The 23,769-nt window shown below is 44.9% G+C and overlaps 1 protein-coding gene across 1 annotated transcript in view; it reads left to right on the plus strand.

Annotated features, from left to right (window-relative positions):
* Tnfrsf21 (tumor necrosis factor receptor superfamily, member 21) overlaps positions 1 to 23,769 on the plus strand; it is a 72,634-nt gene that overhangs the window by 21,039 nt on the left and 27,826 nt on the right. Inside the window, exons 2-3 of the mRNA NM_178589.3 lie at positions 2 to 653; positions 2,102 to 2,596. Of these exons, the coding sequence (NP_848704.1) occupies positions 2 to 653; positions 2,102 to 2,596 (1,147 nt within the window). The remainder of the gene's footprint in view (position 1; positions 654 to 2,101; positions 2,597 to 23,769) is intronic.

Below are 23,769 nucleotides of genomic sequence, written 5' to 3' on the forward strand. Positions count from 1 at the left end.
GCTTGGATTCCTCAGCACCATCACAGCTCAACCAGAACAAAAGACTCTGAGTCTCCCTGGCACCTACCGCCATGTTGACCGTACCACTGGCCAGGTGCTAACCTGCGACAAGTGCCCAGCAGGAACGTACGTCTCCGAGCACTGTACCAACATGAGCCTGCGAGTCTGCAGCAGCTGCCCCGCGGGGACCTTTACCAGGCACGAGAACGGCATAGAGAGATGCCATGACTGTAGTCAGCCATGTCCATGGCCGATGATTGAGAGATTACCTTGTGCTGCCTTGACTGACCGAGAGTGCATCTGCCCACCTGGAATGTATCAGTCTAATGGTACCTGCGCTCCCCATACAGTGTGCCCCGTGGGCTGGGGTGTGCGGAAGAAAGGGACAGAGAATGAAGATGTGCGCTGTAAGCAGTGCGCTCGGGGTACCTTCTCTGACGTGCCTTCCAGTGTGATGAAGTGTAAAGCTCACACGGACTGTCTGGGTCAGAACCTGGAGGTGGTCAAGCCAGGGACCAAGGAGACAGACAACGTCTGTGGCATGCGCCTGTTCTTCTCCAGCACAAACCCACCTTCCTCTGGCACAGTTACCTTTTCTCACCCTGAGCATATGGAATCCCACGATGTCCCTTCCTCCACCTATGAGCCCCAAGGTAACTCAACCCCACGAATTGCTTGCTTGAGGAAGGCTTTGAGCCCAGTAGAGTGAGCTGCTAACCAAAGATGTTCTCTTCACTTTGCTAAATCTAAAAAATCATCCCTTGGAGGAGGGAACCTTCATTTTTTGTGTGGCTAATTAAATTTGGCTTCTTTGGACTTAATAGAAATATTGCAACTCAGAGGGTTTCTATTAGGAGACAACAGATATCTAGAAAGTAGGTTACATCAAACTGGCAAATAAAGAACTTCGAGAAATAAGGACAGTGTGTGACCTTATGTAAATCACTTAACCGACTCAGTGCTGGGCCTGAATGAGTGAGTTGAGTGATTTTAGTTGTTTAAGGTTCCTTTCAGATTAAAAAAAGTTATGTAAAATGGAGCTAATCGTGTGTAGATGGAGCCAGAAGAAGAGACAGCAAGGGAGAGCTTGTCATTATGTCTGGAAGGAAGGGAGGAATGTTGACTCCAAGGTAGGACAAAAAAAGAAAAGTTTAAATCTGAGTAAAGGTAGCCAGCCCTCGAATCTGGAAAAAAATGACAATTTTTTTTTTTTTTTTTTTTTATTCAGCTTGAGTTCATGGCCTTTATCCACGTCTGTCACATTCCCGTCAACACTCAGGCAGAAGTTCAAAATTTGCTAGATCCTCTTTCATTTCACTTAGTTCCCATGAGATATGGCCAACTTAAATTGTGTCTGCTAGCACACTGTCGTGTGTGACGATGTCTGGCCTTCACGTGCAGGGAACGATTTCTCATGCCCGCCATTTTGAAATGAAGAGACAGGTATGAGTAGCTCCAGTGGCTGACACAAGTCAGGCTCTGTCTCAGGTTCCATCCCTCACACTCTTTTTGTGAGGGCTTTGTGGAAATGTCACAGAAAGCAGTTCACAGAGCCAGCCCCAGCCCTGTGTGAGCTTGGAGATGGCTCCTGAGAGAGTCCAGCCTTACTCTATTGACTGACCTGTTGCACAGGGTTGGCGTGGAGTCCGAGCCCTTTCCTTTATCTTTGCCATGGGCTCTGTTTCATCACTGAGTCATGAAAGGTGAGGGAGGAAGAGAGCAAGCAAAGGAATTTAATTGAAATGAGTTCTCTGCACAAGCCAATCAATGAAGGGCTACTAGTGGCAGATAGACATTTGTCCACGTAGAACTTGAAAATCGAGGGGAAGCTGTTTAAGAGAGCTCAAATATTGGTTTCCCCAAAGATGCCCATGTTCTGGGCACAGAAACAGAGTTTAGCTATTCATATTTTTATCTTTTATATAAAGATGCTGTTAGGACCTTTATGAAAATGGGCAAAATAATATTTAATCTTAGCTCCAACAATCATCTCTTTCTTGATTATCCGCCCTCACTTGGAGGTGACAAGGGACAGGAGAGAATGTGTAGATGCCCAAATATGGAAAAGCTCTTCCCCCCTTCCTTACTCTTTTTTTTCTAGGCATGAACTCAACAGATTCCAACTCTACTGCCTCTGTTAGAACTAAGGTACCAAGTGGCATCGAGGAAGGGACAGTGCCTGACAATACGAGCTCAACCAGTGGGAAGGAAGGCACTAATAGGACCCTGCCAAACCCACCACAAGTTACCCACCAGCAAGCCCCCCACCACAGACACATTCTGAAGCTGCTGCCATCGTCCATGGAGGCCACGGGTGAGAAGTCCAGCACAGCCATCAAGGCCCCCAAGAGGGGTCACCCCAGACAGAACGCTCACAAGCATTTCGACATCAACGAGCACTTGCCTTGGATGATCGTCCTCTTCCTTCTGCTGGTCCTGGTGCTGATAGTGGTGTGCAGTATCCGAAAGAGCTCCAGGACTCTCAAAAAGGGGCCCCGGCAGGATCCCAGCGCCATAGTGGAAAAGGCGGGGCTGAAGAAGTCCCTGACTCCCACCCAGAACCGGGAGAAATGGATCTACTACCGCAACGGCCATGGTGAGTTTCTTCCGCTTCCTCTCTGCGTGCAGAGCGCGCGTCCTCATTCCTGGTCTCTCAAGGGGTGGGGAATCTGTAGCTTGTGGAGTCCCTTTTCCTCACCAAGGACTTTCCAGGATCTAGCAGGTTCTAGAACATGATTCTAATCATCTATTACAAATGGTGCAATTCAGATAGGATCACCTCTTTCCATTTCCCTCCGTTGCACCATTGAAACTGGAAAAGGTTGCTGAATCAGGGACCTACCTGCAAGTCACTGTGAGGGACTTCTATGTTTTAACTGTGTTCTTTAGCAAAGGCTGGAATTTAATCCAGCGAGGTTTCACTCAAACAAGAGACTAATTGTTCAGGACTCATGGCACCAGACTTCACATCTCTTACTACTGCAACTCTTTCTTCTTTCTGTTTTAAAAAACAAACAAACCCAAACAAATACTATTTGTGTATGTGCATGTGTGCATGCATGCATGCATGTTCGAACATGCTCTCATGTGGAGGTCAGAGGACAACTTTTGGGAGTCAGTTCTCTTTTCTAACTGTGCGCTCCAGAGATCAAACTCAGGCTTGTGTAGCAAAGAGCTTTTAGCACACGGAGCTATCTTGCCAGCCCACACTTCCCTTTTCTGTTGCAGGGCTGAGGAAAAAAGAAATGGGAGTTCAAGACTAAATTGCTATAAGTTAGCTGGGCTGCAAGGCTTAGATGTGAATCTTGCTTTTGGCTTTGTATCTTCACACACACACACACACACACACACACACACACACACACACACACACACACACCTCTCCCTCTTAAATGTTTAGAATCTCACCCAATCCAGGACACAGAAATATCTGTTAAGTGATGGATATACACCATAAGAGGTTCGTCTTCATCTGAGGCCGTGCCTCTCACTTAGTAGCCTCTGTGTGTTGATAGAGGCTGAAATATTTTGGTCTTTTCTCTTTTAAGGGCAAAAATAGCTTACAGTACTTATTTGTCTCTGTGCTCAGTCTGACATGAAGGCAGCAATTTTGTTCCCCGCTGTGGCTGTAACTTCCTTTCCTGAGTGAAGGCAGGCTCTGGAAATCCCATTCAAATGTTTCCTTTCCCATTTACAGATAAAGGTGTATGCTCACCTTCCGACAAACTGGTTTTGAAAGTGCGTATACTCTTTGGGACAGGAATTCTATTTTGGGACTCTATCACTGAGGTAGAAACAGATGTTTTTTTTAAAAGCAAGCACAGTGAACATAAACGCTCTTTTGTGGGGAGAGGAGACAAAATCTGACTCTGTAGCCAGGCGGGCCTTGAACTTGTGAGTCTTCATGTCAGCATCTTTAGTGTTGGGATTAGAGGTATGGGACGGCAAGCCTGGCTAACCTTATAGCTATTTAACTTAGCCTTGTAAATCATAAACATTGCAAACAAATAAAGTAGCAATTCTAGGGGAATAGCTGAGCAAATGCTGAACTGTGCATGTATAATGGGATATTTCCACCCAGTCCAAAGGGTCATTTATATCGCATAAAAGGAACGGACAGAGCTACATAGTTTGCCACAGTCTCGACTCTTTTAAACCTTCAGAGGTTGGAAGGAAAGATGCCAGCATGAAGAACAGTCCCAGTGTGGTAGGATTTTGTCCTTTTACCCCTCTTCTTGTTAGTACCCCACAAATGGTACACGTTTTGTATAATAAAACCATTACAGGAAGTTGCAGAGGAACGTTAAAACCCAACTTATTTTGCCTTCCTTAATGACTTGGGAGACTGCTCAGCTGGATGCTGGGGCAGCACTCTGCCTGGTTCAGACTCCCAGAACTATCCAATTTCTGATGTGACAGCCTCAAATTGTCTCCTGTGAGTGTGTTGTGCTGTCTTCATAGCTGTCCCGGGATGCCTATGGCTCTTGGGCTGCTGGTTGGCCATATCTTGTTGATAGCCTGTGTTGACCCTCTAGAATCCTCTGGAAATCTGGTGGCTAGAAAGCCTCACCATCAACCCTCTGCCTTTCTAATAAAAAAAATTTTAAAACCTTCCTATGGCAACATAATTCTAACTTAGAACTTGTGAGGAGAGGAGGGTAAACAATACCTGTATTCCTGTTGTCAGGTTGGTCTTATTCTTATTGCTGTGGTTGTTCTGAGATAGTTAGTGTCTTACGCAGCGCAGGCTGCCCTCAAATTCACCACGTAGCCAAAGCTGCCCTTGAATTCCTTATCCTCCTGCCTCCGACTCCCTAATGCTAGAATTACACACATGTGCCACCACTCCCGCCTTCAGATTTTACTCATTGTCATCTGTTCTTTGCTTCTGAAGCCATATAGTAATTTTACACAATAGAGATTGGATTACAGAATAATGTGTTATATTTAATGGCATGTATATATAATACATGCCATACTTATATACACATTTACTCAATAGACAAAATAAACTTCCCAAATTGTTTCATGGGCTTTTACCCTTTAATAAATTAATATATTTCCTAACAACAAAGATATTCTCTTTGTAAAATATTTTGTAGTTCCCAACCTCAGTAAACTGAAAGTTGGGACAATACTTTGTTGTATACATTGCTCCTTTTGTTGGCCTGGTGTCCAAGTTTGCTTCCAGTTGTTATGATAAGCAAAAGAAACCTGGAGGTAGGGGAAGAGTTTATCTGGCTTACACTTGCATGTCAGAGTTCATCATGGAGGGAAGTTAGGGCAGGAACTCAGATAGGATCTTGGAGGCAGGAACTGAAGCAGAGGCCCTGGAGGAGCATTGCTCACTGCCTTGCTCCCCGTGAATCCCCTGATTGATTTTTTTAAACAGTCCACCCAGAGGTAACACCATCCACAAAGGGCCGGGCCCTCCCATATCAATCAAGAAAGCGCCTCACAGACTTTCCTATGGGCCAATTCAATGGAGACATTTTTCTTAATTAAGGTTCTCTCTTGGTAACTGACTCTCTTGTGTCAGGTTGACAAAGAAACAACAACAACAACCCCACTAAAATACCCTCAAGAAACAAACAGCTAACATATCCAGTTAGGCCCTTGACAGAAAGAACATTTGTTTTTGTTTTTTGTTTTTTGTTTTTTGTTTTTTTCGAGACAGGGTTTCTCTGTATAGCCCTGGCTGTCCTGGAACTCACTTTGTAGACCAGGCTGGCCTTGAATTCAGAAATCTGCCTGCCTCTGCCTCCCAAGTGCTGGGATTAAAGGCGTGCGCCACCACTGCCCAGTGGTGTTTTTTTTTTTTTTTTAATTTGGTGTGTGTGTATTTATATGTAGGTGTGTAAATGTGTAGGCATGTGTATGTACATATGTGTACGTGAGTGTGGAGGCCAGATATTGGTATCACGTGTCTCTTGAGCTCTCTCTCCATTCTCTTTTCTGATCAGGGTCTCTCACGGAAGCCTCAGCGTGGTCTAGCTCTCCAGATTTCCTCTGAAATCCTCCATCATCACCACCTAAGACTGCAGGTGGTCCTTGCCCCACCCGGCTCTCATCTGGGTGGTGGGGATACACGCTCTCCTCCTCACGCTTGCATGGCCAGCACTGTCTCACTGAGCACTTTCTTCTCTGAGGATGGATAACTTTTCCCTTGAGGGTCAGATCTAGTCTAGGATCAAATTTCATATTCAGCTGCCCCCTGGAGTTACCTGTGCTCTGAGCCTACCTTGTTAGTAGAACATGTGACTTCTCCTTTTAAGATGATGTCAATGCAAAGTTGTCTGTGATGATGCTATTACTCACTAGTTGGCCAGTATAGTTTGTGATCAGATACATTTAGAAACATGCTTTTGGAGCGTGGGTTTAAAATTCTAAGAATACAGCAGGTTGTGATGATAAAGGCTGGCCCCGGAGCAGAAAGCACTAGAGAACAATGACCTTAAGGATTCTTTTAGAAATGTATTACGTGATTATTTGATTATTTACATAGTGTGTTGAGGTGCTTGCATGCCACGACGCATGGCTAAAGGCTAGAAGACAATTTACAGGGGTCAGTTCTTTTCTACCACTATGTGGACCCCAGGGATAGAACCCAGGTCTTAAGGCTTAATGCCAAGGGTCTTTGCCCTCTGAGCCACCTCATCAGTCCGACCTTCAACATTCTTACAGCTCTTTTTGCCTCATAAAATGTCGTGTGTCCTTACAACAACATTCTGGTTTATATAAAAGGGATGGAAGCGGACAAATCAAATCCAACCCACTCACACACTTCGGTCCCTTTCACGGGGTGTCTTTCAGTCATCTCTGTCGGGTGTAAGTAGCCCCTTCAGTAGTTCAGCCTTCCCGGGTTTCTGCGTTGGGATATTTCTGTTTGAGGTGTTTCTCTAAGGAAGGCCTTTCTCTTTCCAAATTGCTAGGTTCAAGGGTGCAAGCAGGTAAAATCCTATTACAAAGAGAGGGTCTGTTCCGTGAAAGCTGCAGCAGGTGCGCTGGGCTCTCTACGAACAATGCCTCGTTGATCTGACTGTATTGTGCTCGGGCCGCAGATTATCCCGCCTCACGAGATCCCTTCCTGGTTCTTGTCTATTCACACTGAATGGCTTATGAGAATGAGGACTGAATACCCAGGAGTCTTCTATCAAAGGTCCTGGAAGACCTCCTTTATTTACCACTTCCCACTGTAACAGGGACATGCCGGGCTCCTCTACAAAATTGCTATTATTGCATGACAGTTTCATATGTACACACAATGCACTGTTGGTTATGTTCTCCAGCCATTAGCTCTGGTATCGATCTTCCTTTCTCTCTGAATGCTACCCTCTATCCAACTAGCCTCCTATTTACTTCCCCATTAAAGAAAATGATGCCCTGTTCCATAGCATCCAATAGTGGTCCATAGACAGATCTTTAGGAACAGAGTGGGGGGTTCATGTCACTTCCTAGTCCTGTGATGTGACCTTGAAGGTCTCAGTGTTGAGCAGGTACGGATCTCATTGCTGCTGTGTGTCATGGCTGCAATGGTTGTGTTGTGTCTAAGTGACCTGCGGGATCTTTCTTGCCTTGTCAGACCTCAGCTCTCTTGTCTTCTTACCATAAAGCCCTCTTGGGCTTCTCTGTCTGCCATTGATGAACAGTTTCTAAAGTTGATGTTTCAAGCACTGTGGTTCTTTTCTCACGGAATCCTATGGTTAGACCCAGGAGTTGCACCTTCGGAGGTTACGTACTTTGGTACTCCATAGCTTCCTTCTTTTCCAAAGTCAGAAGAGGTTGGCATGGTCGGAAGAAGCAGAGGTTTCTTTCAATATACTCACTTTAGCACTGGGGATCGTAAGTAAATTCCTCTAGAATTTCTATCTATGAGCCCTATTTAAAGATTTTGTTATGAGGTTAAGCTGTCATAATGATGTGAGCCTATTGTTTGGGCTCTAATTGCCATCCTTTGTCGTCTTTGTGGAAATAGAGTTCTTTTTGTATTATAACCCCAAGGTAATGGGGTCAGTGTGGGTGGGTGTACAAAAGTTCCACTTGATTTAAAATGGAAATGAAAGGGCTGGAGAGATGGCTCAGTGGTTAGAAGCCCAAGCTGTTCTTCCAGAGACAGCCTTGGAACAGCCTATAGATAATGCAGCTCCAAGGGATGCTAACGTCTCTGGTCTCTGTGGGTGACTGCTCTCGAGTGCACATACATGTAATTTAAACAAATAAACATTTTCTAAAGGTGATCAGTGCAAAAGCCAGGCATAGAGGCAAGATCGCTTGAGAGGCTGAGGCAGGGGTGCTGCTACAAGTTCTAGGACAGCAAAATGAGTTGTAGGTTAGCCTCACTACACAGTGAATCAAAAAACAAACAAACAAACAAACAAATAGACAAATAAGGTGAAAGAAACAGAGGCTACACAGAAAATTCTTTTATTTGACCTTTTATTTTCACATTCACAAGCACACATACACACACACACACACAGACACAGACACACACACACTCTAAATGATAATGATAGTAAAACTTAGTCTCCCTACAACTGCACTGAGGAAGTATGGGAAGATTCCCCCCAAAAGTCACCTTGTTCGCTTCCTTATGTCTGCAGAAGGTCCAGCCCCATTGGCAGTGAGGTGCTGAGAATAGGAACCAATTGTGCGCTCTCACGGTTGTTTCTAACCGGTGCCATTGCTGTTTCTTTTCCTTCAATTATTTACCATCCCTCATGTCTTTTTTCCCCATTCCTTGCATTTGCAAAAGTGCCTGAAGCTGAGACCAGCGTCCACCATGTACTGATGGGGGTGGAAGTGTGGGAAAGAGCGGAGAGGAACACGACCCTGCCCGGCCCTGCTGTTACTGTGTTGGATTATGTTTCCTTTTGCTCTTAGGTTTTAGACTATGAGTTAAAATGAGACGTAGAAAAGGGAGTGAGAAAGGGGAACTGGATTTACCTAGTTTGGAGTGTGTGTAGCTTCTGGCTGGCCTAGTTGTTCAGGGGTCTGCCTTAGGCAGCTAGCATGCATTTGACAGTGTGTATCACGTGACCTGTGGAGACAGCATTTTCCTCAGCAAACATTGTGAGGTTTCTGGGGCTCTCTTAGGTGTGGACTGCTTTGCTTTGGTGGCCACAAGGGAGAGAGGTCATTTTCTGTACTTAAAAAGGGATTAATGTAGCCTGGGCTGGCGACATTACATTGCATAGCAGAGGATGGCTTTAAGCTTTTGACCACTCAGCGTTCACTTCCCGAGTCCCGGGAGGGCTGGAATCATAGGTATGTCTGACCTGGCTTATGGTGCGGTGGGCTGAACCCAGGGTTTTGTGTATGCAGACAAATACTCTGTCAAGTTTATGCCTGTAATATTCTATATAGCAATCTATTCTAAGATACTCTTTCTGAATTTCTAGTTTTTTCCATCTGTCACTGTAACTATCTTGCCTAATCTCCTCTCATAGCTTATAAATTCTTAGAGGAGAGGCATTAGGTTTTAACATGTGGCCGGCCCTACACTTGGCCCATGCCTTGGGGCTCAAATGGCCTATGCCTGAGTTATTTCCTGTGGTAGCTACACGCCTTGAGGTATTTAAGCTAAAGTTAACTAAAAAGCAAAATTCAGCTTCTCAGTTGCACCAATAATAACCTGAATGCCTAATAGACATACCTAGCTAATGCTTGCCTGAGCACATTGGGACAGACTGAACATTTCCATTGTCTAGCACATCCTGCAGGACAGCAGTGGTCTAGAACATCCAAGGACCGATCTCCTTATTCTTTCAAGGTTGCAAGGTTGCAATTTAAATCTATTGAACCATTGAGTTTGTCCCTGTTGGCTTACAATGATGTTGTGCTGGGAAATTAAACAAAGATTTTGTTTTCAAGATTTATTTTATTTTTTAATTATGTGAATCTGTGTGGGGTATAGGCACATTGTGGGCGCTGGGAGCAAACTTCGGATCTCTGCAAGAGCAGTATGCACTCTTAGTCACTGAGCCATCTCTCTAGCCCTTAAACCGAGGGCTCTTAGGGTAGGTGGGTTGTAGGTCAATTGTGTGTAGACTCTAGCAGAGATTACTTTTGAGCCGAAATCTCCATAACTGCAGGATGCGATTGTACAGTTTGTGTTGGAACCACTGGGCTCTGTTTTTGTAGTGTCAAAAGAACCCACAGTCAGTGTGTCAATTCTCGGAGGGGTCAGAGTCTAACAAAATTTGATCTGTAAGATCAGGTGGCACATGCTGGGCTGTGGTTGCCAGCATGTGACGTCTACCATAGGTTTGTCACTCTCAGGAGTTTTCTCTTTCACCTTCTGCTCACTGGAGCAGCTCAGGTAAGTGGATACTCTTGGAACCCTCCTTGAGCTTAACTGTGCTCAATTTTACCTTTAGGGGCACCTATTGCTTACGCTGCTACAGGGATGCATAACAAAGCTGAGTGACTGAGAGGTCTATACTGTGTAATCGCTGTCCTCATCATTTCAAATGATTTCCAAATCCCTCCATCTCCTCCCAATAATATCCTGGCTTTTACCCAGAGATTGCCATCTTACATGTGGGCCTACCTCACAAATGTCCTCTCACGGACCTCATACAGCTTGTCTCGTCGTCAGAGCAGAACTGTAGAGGAAGGAGGACACGGTGGTTTGGGTTCAAACCTCGACTTCCAATATACTTTGAAGGGGGAGTGAGTCTAAGGGAGATAGTGGAGAGATGCTTAGAGATTTGGAACTCCGACTCCACTCTGTGTGCCTGAAGGGAAAACCAGAGAGGGTTGATTGTCTCAAATCAGTATTCACTGAGGTACGGGTGGGCTGGAAGGCAAGGGAAAGCGCAGGGTTATACAGGCAAGAGCCATCTGTAAAGCAAGTGCTTAAAACGTAAGAGAGGGCTGAGCGGAGGCACGAACTCATTTCCTAAAGGTTTGCTTGCAGTCCTGAAGTGCAGCCACAGGCTGCAGAAATGACCTGTGGCTAGGACAGTTGATGCCTAGATCTGCCCACCTACTGCAAAAAGCCTGTGGGTGATCCTGGACCAGACATGTACTCTCTTTGGTAATGAGGCTTTTAAATAATATCAGGACACCTAAAGGCTTAGGTCCCAGAGGTCAAGGCTGAAGATAATTAATATGATGATGTGTTTTTTGCCTTAGCTGGGTGCACGTCATGTCACCCTGATATTTGATAGAAATGTAGGCCATGTGGGTCCTGCATATGCTGTAGTGTGAGAGTAGTGTGTGGCTACTCAGAGAAGGGAAGCCAGGCTTAATCCCAGCTTTAGGCTACAGAAGGATCTCATGTTCACCAAAACACCAAGGACAGCTGATGACAGAGTGACGGTAGAGTAGTAAATGCTTCTACTTGTGTGTGTCACATGAGGCTGGGCAAAGCTGAGACCATACAGGGGCTCCGAGCTTATGTGGGGTGTAGGGGATCCCTTGGTATTGAGAGAGATTCAACAACTATTCCAGAACTAATGTTTGGAGACAATCTTTTCAACGTGGCACAATAGTCCAACATGCATTGTGAATCGCAGCAATGGGGGAGCCATGACTAAGGCTCTCATTTATTTCTGAACTTGAACACTGAGAGACCTTGGTGTCATGGTGGAGCCCCAGTTACAACTCCTGAGCTTCTAGAAGCCAGCTGTGAAGAGCTCAGCAGCTCCTATGTATCTGTAAAAAACAAGGACTTGGGATGGACGTGTCTAAATGTCCCTCCAATCATTGCTTGGTATCTAGCAATAAAGTTTAGGCTAACCTGAAGCCTTTTTAAATTTTACATATTCTAACCATGGTCTATTAGTGTGAGTGTAAGTCTAGTAGTAAAAGGATTCTTAAGTTACATGTTTACCACAGGCCAGTGCCTCCATCGCAGCTATGAATTTAAGTTCTGTAGGATACTCTGAAGTGGTCTATGGGGGTGGAAGAAACGGTCACTCATATAGAGATAGAAAACTCAAGTTCCAGAATTGAGTTACTTCCCTTGCAGAAAGGCCATGACATAGCCTGGTGTTGCCCGTGGGGTAAGTGCCTTGAAGAAGGTGACTCTCCAGAGGCTCAGGCAAAGTTCTTGTCTGTTGGGGACATCTTTAGCCATGACAACCGTGGCTTTCTTCAGGGACAACTGAAGCAAGGGATGTTAGGCTAGTGGGAGATTCTATTCTCTGTCTTAGTTATTCCCTGCTCCCTCTCAGCTCTGCTTCTTGCTATAGTCCCTCTCATCTGGGAATCATTGTTAGCTGCCGGTGAGCTGTTTACCTGAGGAGAACCTGAGGAGCCAGCCAGCTGGAGTGGAATGACTTGTTTGGGTCATACAGGAAAGCAAGCATGCACAGGGGCATTGTTGGGGCTTATTCTCAGACAATAGGGGAAATATGGGAGAGGTTGGTAGCCAGCATCACATTTAAGGAATCCTAAGGTAAAGAAAACACTGGGTTTTTAAAAAAAAAGATTTTTTTTATTATTATACGTAAGTACATTGTAGCTGTCCTCAGATACACCAGAAGAGGGCGTTAGGTCTCATTATGAGAGGTTGTGAGCTACCATGTGGTTGCTGGGAATTGAACTCAGGACCTTTGGAAGAGCAGTCAGTGCTCTTACCTGCTGAGCCATCTCGCCAGCCTGAATTTTTCTTTCTTTCTTTCTTTCTTTCTTTCTTTCTTTCTTTCTTTCTTTCTTTCTTTCTTTCTTTCTTTCTTTCTTTCTTTCTTTCTTCCTTCCTTCCTTCCTTCCTTCCTTCCTTCCTTTCTTTCTTTCTTTCTTTCTTTCTTTCTCTCTTTCTTTCCTTCCTTCCTTCCTTCCTTCCTTCCTTCCTTCCTTCTTTCTTTCTCTCTCTCTCTCTCTCTCTCTTTCTTTTTTTTTTTGTAAAGGTTGTTTTCTAAATCGTTTTCAGTGCTGTTTTTTATTTATGTGTGCTTGATTATTGAGATTGAGGTTCAGTCTTAGCAGTCTAGGACTTACAGAGTCCTGGTCATGTGAGAAGAGTTTTTGTTTTGTTTTTTGGAAAACGTAGAGGTTGGACATCGATGAGACTGCAGCGGTGTGGATGGGGGAAGGGAGAGGGCAAGGAAGAGGGAAGGGAGAGAGGGAGAAAGAGGAGAACTCCTGCTGTCTAATGTTCATTCACATTATACAGATGGTAGAACTGAGCACAGGAAGTTATTTGCTCAAGCTGGGATGCTTTAGTAGGGGGGTGGTGACGGGAAGTTAAGGCCTGGCTCTTAACTTCTGACTTCTGGGATAGTACTTCTTATGTTATCCATGTTGCCTTGCCAGTCAAAGGATTGCATGATTTTGCCCACTGGGCTTTTGAAACATTGTGGTTTTGAAAGTTACTCACAGTTTGGGAGTAAGACAACAGAGAGGTCATTGGCTTTGGAGGACCCTGGAGGTCTTCAGTAGTGGCCAAGGAATAGATGAGAGTGAAAGAGATGGAGAGGTAGATGGCCTGTCCCAGACGAGGAACACCCTTTGACCTCTCCCAAGATTGCCCCAACGAGAAGGGTGATGGTCCATGAATACTAATTAGTAAGAGAGGGACCCGGTGTGTCTCTACTTTTGCTGACCACCCCAGCTAGATGATTCCAGGGTGTGGAAGACAAAAACCAATCGCTCTGAAATGGAGGTCTTGGTCGCGAAAGGTATAAACTTAAATTGTTAAAGACTTTTAACACACACAAAACTTTCTACCTTTGAAGAGCAAAGGAAGTTCAAGTCCCCTTTTCTTTCACCCCAACAGCCTGCACCTCGGAGAATGGGGAACTTTTGACTGCACCCAACTCAGGTTCCCTTGAAAATTCTCTTGTCTAAGGAAAATTTATCAGGTTTTCCTTCCTTCCTTCCTTCCTTCCTTCCTTCCTTCCTTCCTTCCTTCCTTCCTTCCTTCCTTCCTTCCTTCCTTCCTCCCTCTCTCCATCCCTCCCTTCCTCCCTCCCTAACCCTTTTTCCCTGCCTTCCTCTCTCCCCCTCTCTTTATATATACATATATGTGCATGACCATGTGTGTGTGTGTGCGCGTGTGTGTGCGTGTGTGTGCGTGTGTGTGTGTGTGTGTGTGTGTGAGAGGACAGTCTCTACTGTCTTGTGCGTGTGTGTGTGTGTGTGTGTGTGTGAGAGGACAGTCTCTACTGTCAGTGTTCATCTTCCATCTTGTTTGGATACAGGATCTCTTGTTCCTCGCTGTCTATGTCTGCCAAGCTGATCTGCCACCATCTAGAGATTCTCCTATCTCTGCCTCCCACGTCTCGATAGAGCACTAGGATTACAGATGCTCACAGCTGCATCTGGCTTCCAAGGATCCAAACTCACGTGCTCATGCTGTACAACAAGGGATTTACCCACCGAACTATCTTCCCAGCCCAGTCTAGAAAAACACTTTATTATTAAGGCTGGTTTGGGTGGAGAAAAAAAATCACAGTTCATTTATGTCAAATGCTTACCCTGAGCTGTGAAATATATCTGCAAGTTTCCATTTTAACTCTCAGGAAAACTTTATGGTGTAAATATTGTACCCTTTTTTGCCTATCAGGAACAGAGGCATAGGAAGATCCAGTATCCTGAGTTCATACCCAGTTGGTAGCAGGCCTGGAGAGGCGCTGAGGGACTCCAGCTGGTTATAAGTAACACTGCTTCTTGCTTCTGTCCTTTATGGAGAAGGAGGGTTGTGATGTGGACAGACCATTGGAAGGAAGCCAGACCATTGCAACTATACTATTACAAAAATTTCCCCTACCTGTCTGCCTTTTTATGGCCCTGTGTGGGGAATGGGCAGTTATAGGGGAGCCGTATTAACAATACTTATGTTAAAAGACAGATGCTAAAGGGATAGGTTAGTCAGTACAGTGTTTGCCTTGCAAGACTGAAGACCTGAGTTCGATTCCTAGAACCCATGTAAAAATGACACACACGTGTGTACATATATACACATATACAAAGACACATTCAAGACTGGTAAAGATGAGCTAGGGAACCCTTGGTCCCCAGGAAGCTGCATGGTGACAGAAGAGGGCCATGAGTCAAACTCACCGAGGATTAAACATCTGCGATATGCCCCTGAGCCTCCCAGTTTCTCATCTGTGTTGTGGGCATGGTTCCTCTCTCATGGGCTTCCTCTTATGGGCTGAATGAGATCATATGTAATACTGATAGATCTACTAGCTTGACTCCCTGTTGCTGATGAAGATAACGCCATAGCTGCACCGAGGCGTTCATTCATGGAGGGCTGAGCTTGGGACAGAGACCCAATGTTTTAAACCCAGTTAGAAATTTTTATGGGTAAAATTAAATGAGTCATGTGTGGCAAGAGAGATGACTACAAGGGAAAAAATATTTACCCAAGGAACTTTGGCTATAAAATGCCACAGAGTCTAACTGTCCATTGTAAAAGGAGCTGGAAAAGAAGGGTGAGTATCGCCTGACTAGTCAGAGTCTAATCCTTTAGAGGCTGGAGGCTAAGACCTTTCCTCTGGTTGCCTGTACTGGCAGTGAGGGAAACTCTTCCTAGGGCACTGGTATAGTCTAGGGATGTGGGAGAAGGGGCCACTGGAGGCACAGGCAGACATGATACCTGGTCTTGTAGGAGGTGTAGAAGAGGCAGCTCTAACTTGGCTCTAATGGGGCCAGAATGTTGCGAGACCTGTATCATGAACGTTCAAATAACTTTAATATCTCTTTCTTTCTTAAACTCTCATTCATTCTTCACGATGCAAAAGTTGAATCGGGATCTGGAGGTATGTTGGCTCATGCCTGTAATTATGCCTAGAAGGTGAGGCAGGAGAATCACTGTGAGTTTGAAGCCAGCTTTGGCTATATAGTAAATTCCATTCCAACCTCTGGCTACAGAGTGAGATCCCGTCTCAGAAAACAAAGAGCCCCAACTTACCACCAAATCCCTCCCATATACAGTTGAAACGAAAGAGTAAAGTTAAAGTAGACACTGGCTGGCTTGGTGGCCCGCCTCTTATCGGCATGGTGCTTATGACCCAATGCTATGCAACACTGGCTTGGGGCAGCAGCAGCTGTGTAGAAGGGGGGACTCAGTTTACGTAGTGTTCGTATTTAAAAGGTTTAGACCCTGCTGCTGAACCGAGCTGTGGTTTCAGTCTTGAAATTTTGGAGAGAACATTTGTCATTTCTTCCATTCTGTCTCCAACTAACTCACTGTCAAAGTAAATGAAACATAACGTCATCCCACCTTACCTGGCGCGCAAGGACAAATGGCTTCTCTTGGCCTCATTCGATGGCTTCAAGGTTTCCTTTGGTCCCAAGTGTTATTTGTCAGGACTGGTCTGTGAGGTGAGTAGTGTGAAGGAAGCACCCCCTTCTTTCTTCCTCCTTCTAGGGGGAGCAGTAGATCTACCCCAATTGTCGACTTGGTTTACGAGGTAGTGCCGTTCTGGGTGTGGGACTGTCTGTGTTTCACGCGTACATGTTTCTCAGAGGTTTTGCAGTGCTGGTAGGTAGATGACAGATGTGTGTGCCCTGGGTATATCAGAAAAAAATAGTGAACCCAGGACTCAGGAGCTCTTTAAGGAAACATTCCATCACCCATGTCAGTAAACCTACTATGTGCAGTAAACCTACTATGTGCAGTGCTCAGAAGCGAAGGGACGATCAAGGGTTAGGGATTGGCAACGGAATTAATGTTTCTTCATTCCAATTTTGTTTAGAGTGAGGTAATGGGATGTTCGTCATGAGGGATCCAAAGATGATGTCAGGATGCAGACTCGAAGATGTTGTCTACTAAAATAGATTTCCCTTTTCATTTTATTATGTGTGTGTGTGTGTTTCGTGCACATGTGGAGGTCCAAGGATAACTCCTGGAGATTCCTTTTGTCCCCCCACTGCCTGGGGTCTCGAGGGGTCAGACTAGGTTCTCAGGTTTGATGATAGACACTGTTACCCACAAAGCTCTCTCTCCCTGGCCCCTAAAAATAAGCTCTTTAAAGCTCCTGAACAGGGTTTATTAGCTACCTTTCTTCTTGCCGTGACTGAATCTCTGTCAGAAGCAACCTGAGGAAAGAGGTTTGATTTGGCTCGTAGTAGGAGCAACAGACTCATAGTAGGAACTATTTGGAAAAGTGTTTGTGGTGTCAGAGTTGGCAGTGTCCTCCTGGTCCAGCTCATTTGCCTGTGTGGCTCAATGCTGTCTCAACACCAGTCAGCTTGAACACTCCTCACCTTCCCTTGCCGAGAAAACTCCGTGACCCAGAATCCCAGTCGGTCACCCTGTCAGTCAGTCCAGACTTCCTATGGGAAGTAGACTTGAAGTGTAAACACCAGGAGGCCTGGCTGAAAGGCGAGTGGCTTATTCCATTTTAGAGGTTAGAGGCTGCTGTGTACTGCCCCCCTCCAGGCCAGGACTGCCATCACGACAGGGTGGGAATGGTTGGTCTCCATCCCAGACCCCCACCTCACAGCCCGCATTTGCTCTCAGGAATGTCATTCCCCTGCAGACAGTACCTTCCCGTTTGAAAACTCTAAGGTCCATTCGCCCTTACTCCATCACCCACCCTGTCTCCTCCAGGGCTTGTCCATGTTATGCAAGCACTCTACCTCTGAGCTATAATCTGTGTAACCCCAGCCTCTTCTGTGCATTTTACCTGTTAGGCGATTAGATTTTAGTGTATGTGTGTATGTGTGTTCTCGCGTGCAGTTGGGCACCTCTATATAAACACATGAGCACTCCTGCACAGTGTATTTGTGAGCGTGTGGAGACCAGAAGACTACATCAGATTTTATTCCTCAAGTATCGTCCACTTTGCCCCCACCCCTCCCAGTTTTTTGTTTATTTGGTTTTGTTTGTTTGTTTGTTTGTTTGTTTGTTTGAGACAGGCTTCCTCTATATAGCCCTGGTTGTGCTGGAACCCTCTCTGTAGACCAGGCTGGCCTTGAACTCAGAGATCTGCCAGCCTCTGCCTCACAAATGCTGAGACTAAAGGCGTGCACCACCATGCTTGGCTTCCGTCTTGTTTTGTTTTGTTTTTTGAGATAGGGTAACTTCCCATTGGTCTGGAGATGGCCAGCATGCTAGGCCAGCTGGTGCATGAGTTCCGGGGATATGCATCTCTCCATTCGCCCAGTCCTGGGATCACAAGAGCACTGTTTGTTACCACGCCTGGATGTTTCCCCCATGCATTCTAGGGATTAAGAGCAGATCCTCATTGTTTACAATGTAAGAACTTTAGCAGCCCATCAGAGGACTTTGAAGTACACAGAACTGCTGGAGGAGCAAGGCTCTTCCAGCTATAGCCTTGAACGTTCATAAACAAGTGCACAGTAGCCAAGTGACCAGAGGCATCCAGTCGGGCATCCAGCCTTGAATTCTGCCTCTAGGTCTTAGGGGAAAGGAATTTACTATTATAAATATATTTTCAGGCCTTTACCCAACTGTCTTCCAATGTAAGTTCTTTGAGACAGTGAAAAACAAGTTAGCATTTTCCCTACAAAGGGCCTGAATACAAGTAGAAGAAATAATATCCTTAATGTGTGTCCTTAAATCAGCCTGGTCAGACATGACATAAACAACTTTTACAAAGGAGAAAGGCTTTCTGAAATTGTGCTGAAGGGTCTTCATAAATCATTGGTTTGTTAATACTGCAGCCAATGTATAGAATTCAATGTATTTGGTTGGTGGATTACATCAGAGTTGCAGTTGGCTAAAAGCAATACCTGATGATGTCATAGCTGGCTGCATATGATCAAATCTGAGACACTACCAATTGGGAGACCTACCAGTATTGTTAGATAGCTGTAAGGGAGAAAACAAACCCATGACAGGTGTACCTGAGCCATGGGAAGGCATAGGTTTTGATACGCATTTGCACAGTCAGAGTGATGATAAAACAAGGTAGGATTTTAGCCATACTTTTGCTTTGTGCAGTCTAAGCACACAATCCTGGTGTGGTTCTAAGTCTTTATGTGCTTGGCCTCCAGCAGCATTTAGCACTCGTGTCCTGTTTCCTTGATACACCTTTTCCCTTCTATAGACTCCTATTCTCCTCCTGTATTGCTGACTGTTTCCTCTTGCTCTCCTTGGCTGGTTCCTCCTTCCTCTCTCGGACTTGTACATAGTGGATCACTTTTTATATGTGTGCGCTTTCCCTACCTCAGAGATCCAAGGTGACTCTAGTTTGTGTCAAGTTGACAAAGGGTAACCAGTACACTCAGAGTATTGTGTCTGTCCTGGGGCTACAGCCAGCCTTTGTCTCTCCTGACTCACGACTTCTGCTGTTCATCCCTCTCTTTCAAGGAAGGCTTTCACATAGGTTCTTATTGGAAGCAATCGTTTTAGATGTTTATGTCTCCAAAGACAAAAGAGCCTCAACCCTTCTTCCAATGGGGAAAAGTCAGAGTTCGGGTGTTAATAACGACAGAATCCGGAGCTTAGCATGTTCTGTAGAATACCATTTGTCATGATAACCGTTTAGTGCGTCATGCCTCTAGTCTTAGGTTTTCTTGTTGTGGACTGGGAATGTCTCACCACACTTGGAAGAACCCAGTGAATGCTGCCATGACCTCCCACGTGTGGTAGGGATGGGACAGTAGCACTTTCTCCTCCACTTACCATATAGGTGATTTTAGATGTGACTTACCCCAGTAGTTGTGGGATTCGTGCAGCATGAGCAGCAGAAATCCACTGCCTGCCCGCCACTCAGTGCTGAATACTGAATGGTCCATAGTCCATTCTCCCAGAGACCCTTGTCAATGCAGATCTGGGACAGGTAGAGGAAAGTGCATTACAGTATTGCCAAGGTGTCGAAATAGGCATTTACCACTTGATACCATGTAAGTCTTCTTACCTTTCCTACCCGAGGAGCGGAAGATACTAACATTATTAAGGTTGTTCTTTGCCAATGGCAAATGGTAGAGTTTAAAACCTTATCTCATGACTTTCATTTTATCATTTTTCTATTAAGTTGACCCTTTGTTTTCAGGGCTTCTTCCCCTGACATCCAACACCACCTACGTTCCTTGGCAGTTCCTGGAAGATGCAGCCTCTGGCTCATATGATTTGATAGCCTCAACAGTTTCTTTAAAATTGTTGATCATTAGAGCCAGGCATAGTGGTTTATGCTTTTTAAGTCTAGCGCCTGAGAAGCAGAGGCAGGGGGATAGCTGATGGTTTGAGCTATCTCAGTCTAGACAGTCTAGACAGGAAGCTCCAGGCCAGTCAGGGCAACAAGACTCTTTGAGGTGGAAGAATGTCAATCAATCTCCAGAATTCCAGCATCCAGCAACATTGGAAAAAGCAATGCTGGGTTCACTATTTCTGTGCCAGCCCGCTAGTGGACTGAGGACTTGATAATTTTCAATGTAAGTGCAAGGAGAGTGAACCTTCCATAAAGTTGAACGAAGCAGATCAGTCAACAGATAGAGACTGTATCTGTGTTTTAGGATTCGGAACTTTACTTGGACAGAGGCCAAGAAATGATCTGTTTCCTATGCTGTTGTTTCATATATAAACTGATGACTGAGTGGGATTGTTCACTGTCTTCACTAAAATACCTGTCAATAGGTGTATGCTCTCTCTGTGTGGCTAGTTATCAACTCTCTAAATAACTGTAGTCCATGACCGTATCGACCTCACTATCTTTCTGTAGATCAAATTGTATTAGAACCCTACAACAAATTGTAGCTGTCCCAAGAGCCGTTTTCTTACTATGATAGTGTTTAGGAATCATGCGACAAAGACTGACACGCTCTCAAAGTCTCAGACACTTTTGCTGGTACAGAGTTTGTTGAGTTTGGCATGGTTAGGGTTTAATTTTGAAGAAAAGAAATAGACTGTCTAGCCTCAGAGCAAACTGTCCTAACGTCAGTGTGGCAAGAACGAATAGTCCAGGAAGAAGCATTCACACCATGGCCAGCCTGGAACGGGCTCATATCAACACCGGATGGCCGTGTTCAGTGATAAGGAGAGTTACAGGGGCTGATTACATTACTCTCTTCTGTCACACTCCCGATTAACGACAACAGAAGCCGAGTGGCCTTGTAGTGGTCCCAATCTCTTTACATGAGATTACCAATAATATGAAAGGCTGTCAATACATGACTCTAAGGTTTACATGCATCTCTATGTCATAAACACACTGGTCTTTCCATATTGTTTGAGGTAGGGTTTCTATTGCCGTGATAAAGCTCCATGGCCAAAAGCAAGTTGGCAAGGAAAGGGTTAGTTGGGCTTGTGACTGTCAGGCCATGCTCTGTCAGTGAGAGAAATAAGGGAAGTTACCTCACAGAGGGCAGAAACAGGGAGGCAGGAAGTGAAGCAGAGCCCCAGAGGAGTGTTGCTTATGGGCTTGCCTCTCTTGTTCAACCTGCTTTCTTATAGCACCCAGGACCACTTGCCCAGGGGTACTGGAGCCCACAGTGAGTTGGGCTTTTCCTACATCAATCATTAATCAAGAAAATGCCCCACGGGTTTGCCCACAGGTCAGTCTGATGGAGGCATCTTCTTAGTCAAAGCCCCCTGTTTCCAAAAGACTCTAGTTTGTGTCAAAATGACATAAAACTAGCCAGCACAGATATTAATATTCAGATATATGTTTGTGTTACACTGGTCTCTCAGTATCCACAAATACATATATGTCAGCTGAATCTTTCAGTATCCAGACCTGTATATGACACAGATATTAGTCTTTTAACATTCATAGGAGACTGGTCTTAGAGTTATTAATATCATAATATGTTCTGAGGTCTTTTGGTGTCCATGGGAGACTGTTCTGAGGGCCCGTTTAAGTGTGCCAAAGTCTGAAGCTACTGAAGTCCTTTATGTAAGATGGCATAGTACTTGTATATAATCTATACACACACTCCTGGATATCTTAAATCCTCCCCGGATTACTAATAATACATCACGTAATTTGAATACTTTGTAAATAGTTTTTCTGCTGTATCATTCAGAGTAGTCATCGTCAAAGATGCCTGCACACATCCAGCACAAATGCAGAGTTCAAGAAAACATGCTGGAGATGGGGGTGGTCGTACATGTACATCCTTCCTGGAGCTAGACATGGCAATCATGAATTTAAGGTGACTTCAGTTCATTTTTAAAGATGATTTTGGTTTTGAAATTATGTATGTGTGTTTGCCTGTATGGCGTCCACGTGCCAGTGCAGTTGATTGAAGAGGTCAGAGGAATGGAGCCCCTGGGGCAGTAGCTATAGGCCTTTGTGAGCTACCTGCTGTGGTGCTGAGAACCAAACCTCTGTTCTCTGCAAGAGCTGTGCACTCTTAGAATGCCTGATACATTTCTCCACCTCCTCAGAATCAGTCTCACGGGGAGTTGGAAGCCAGCTTGGGCCACATGAGGTCCTTTCTCAAGAAACAAAACAAAACAGCAAAGAAACCAAAAGAGTTAAGCAAGGCCCTATCTATCTATCTATCTATCTATCTATCTATCTATCTATCTATCTATCTATCTATCTATCTATATCTGTCTGTCTGTCCATCTAATTTTTTTTTTTGATCTAGAGTTGTTTAAACTCACAGATACAGAACTCACTTATATGAAGTGTGACTAATGTGTTTGATGTTTGTGTTGTGAATACATTTAGAAAGGAATAAGAAGATAAATAAAAAGCAACGAGGAAAGAGGAATCTGAATAAGTGTCTCTGAAGCCTTTCTGAGCACATTGCTCATTCTTCCCGATTTGGCTTATTACTCTAACGTTGTGCCAATCTCTATAGTTGTATGGCTTCTCCCTCATCCCTTTTCTCTGCCCGTATCTCTCTGTGTGTGATGTGCTGACAAGTACACGGGGCAGGGTCTCTTGGGTGAACCCGTCGATTCAGCTAGTCTGGCTGCCATCTTGCTCCAAGGATCCCCTCTCTTCCACACTCTAAGGGCTGAAATTACAGGAGGCCCACCAAGCCCAGTCCCCCAACAGAAAAACTGCCCAAAGTCTGACTGTTTTCGGTGTTCATGATATCGATCCACTTTTTGTTAATAAATTCCTCTGCCTTCATATTTCAGAAAGTGTGATGCTCACAGATTAGCCTGACAGAGTGGCTGCTCCTCAGACAGCTACGAAATATTCTATAAGTCTCTCTCTTTTCCCTGGTGGTGATGGAGAGGGCGGGACCAGGGACTAGTTCTGATTGGTTTTCTCCCTTGGGTTCGGTGACAATACTTTGAAAGACTACTGTCTCCTGGGAGAGCCACTGTCTATTGTATCTTTAAATTATCAAATCCAGAATGGGAGCCGACAGTGGCCGAGGGCGCTGCTGGCACAGGCATTTGTGGAGCCGACTCTGCATTTTACAATGGAAACGTCTCATGGGGGAAGAGGGCAAGGCGGAAACCCAACTCTTAGAGGTTTTAAATTTAGTTTGAAGTTCATTTGAGTTCAAGAAAGGTGTCATTGTCCCCGTACTTCTGTTTTTCTTCTCATTTCTTCCTATTTCCTTTCTCTTTATTTTTGTGACCAAAAAAAAAAAAAAAAAAATCCAGAGCGTTGGGTGAGGGATTTGTTCTTAAGGCTTTTAGAGTCTGTAATTACTCTGTAAAGTATTTGCATGCATTGAGCCTCAAGTTTCTATGTTCAGCATATACGAAGCATTTAAAATCACATAGCTATTTTTTTGTTTGTTTGTTTTTCGAGACAGGGTTTCACTGTGTCACAGCCCTGGCTGTCCTGGAACTCACTCTGCTTGAACCCAGAGATCCACCTGCCTCTGCCTTCTGAGTGCTGGGATTAAAGGCGTGTGCCACCACCGCCCGGCTCATGTAGCTAATTTTTAAGACTAATTACCTTCATAGGAAGTGTTGACTGCCAGGGA

Source organism: Mus musculus, chromosome 17 (assembly GCF_000001635.26).
Source record: "Mus musculus strain C57BL/6J chromosome 17, GRCm38.p6 C57BL/6J".
In the NCBI taxonomy this organism is placed as follows: domain Eukaryota; kingdom Metazoa; phylum Chordata; class Mammalia; order Rodentia; family Muridae; genus Mus; species Mus musculus.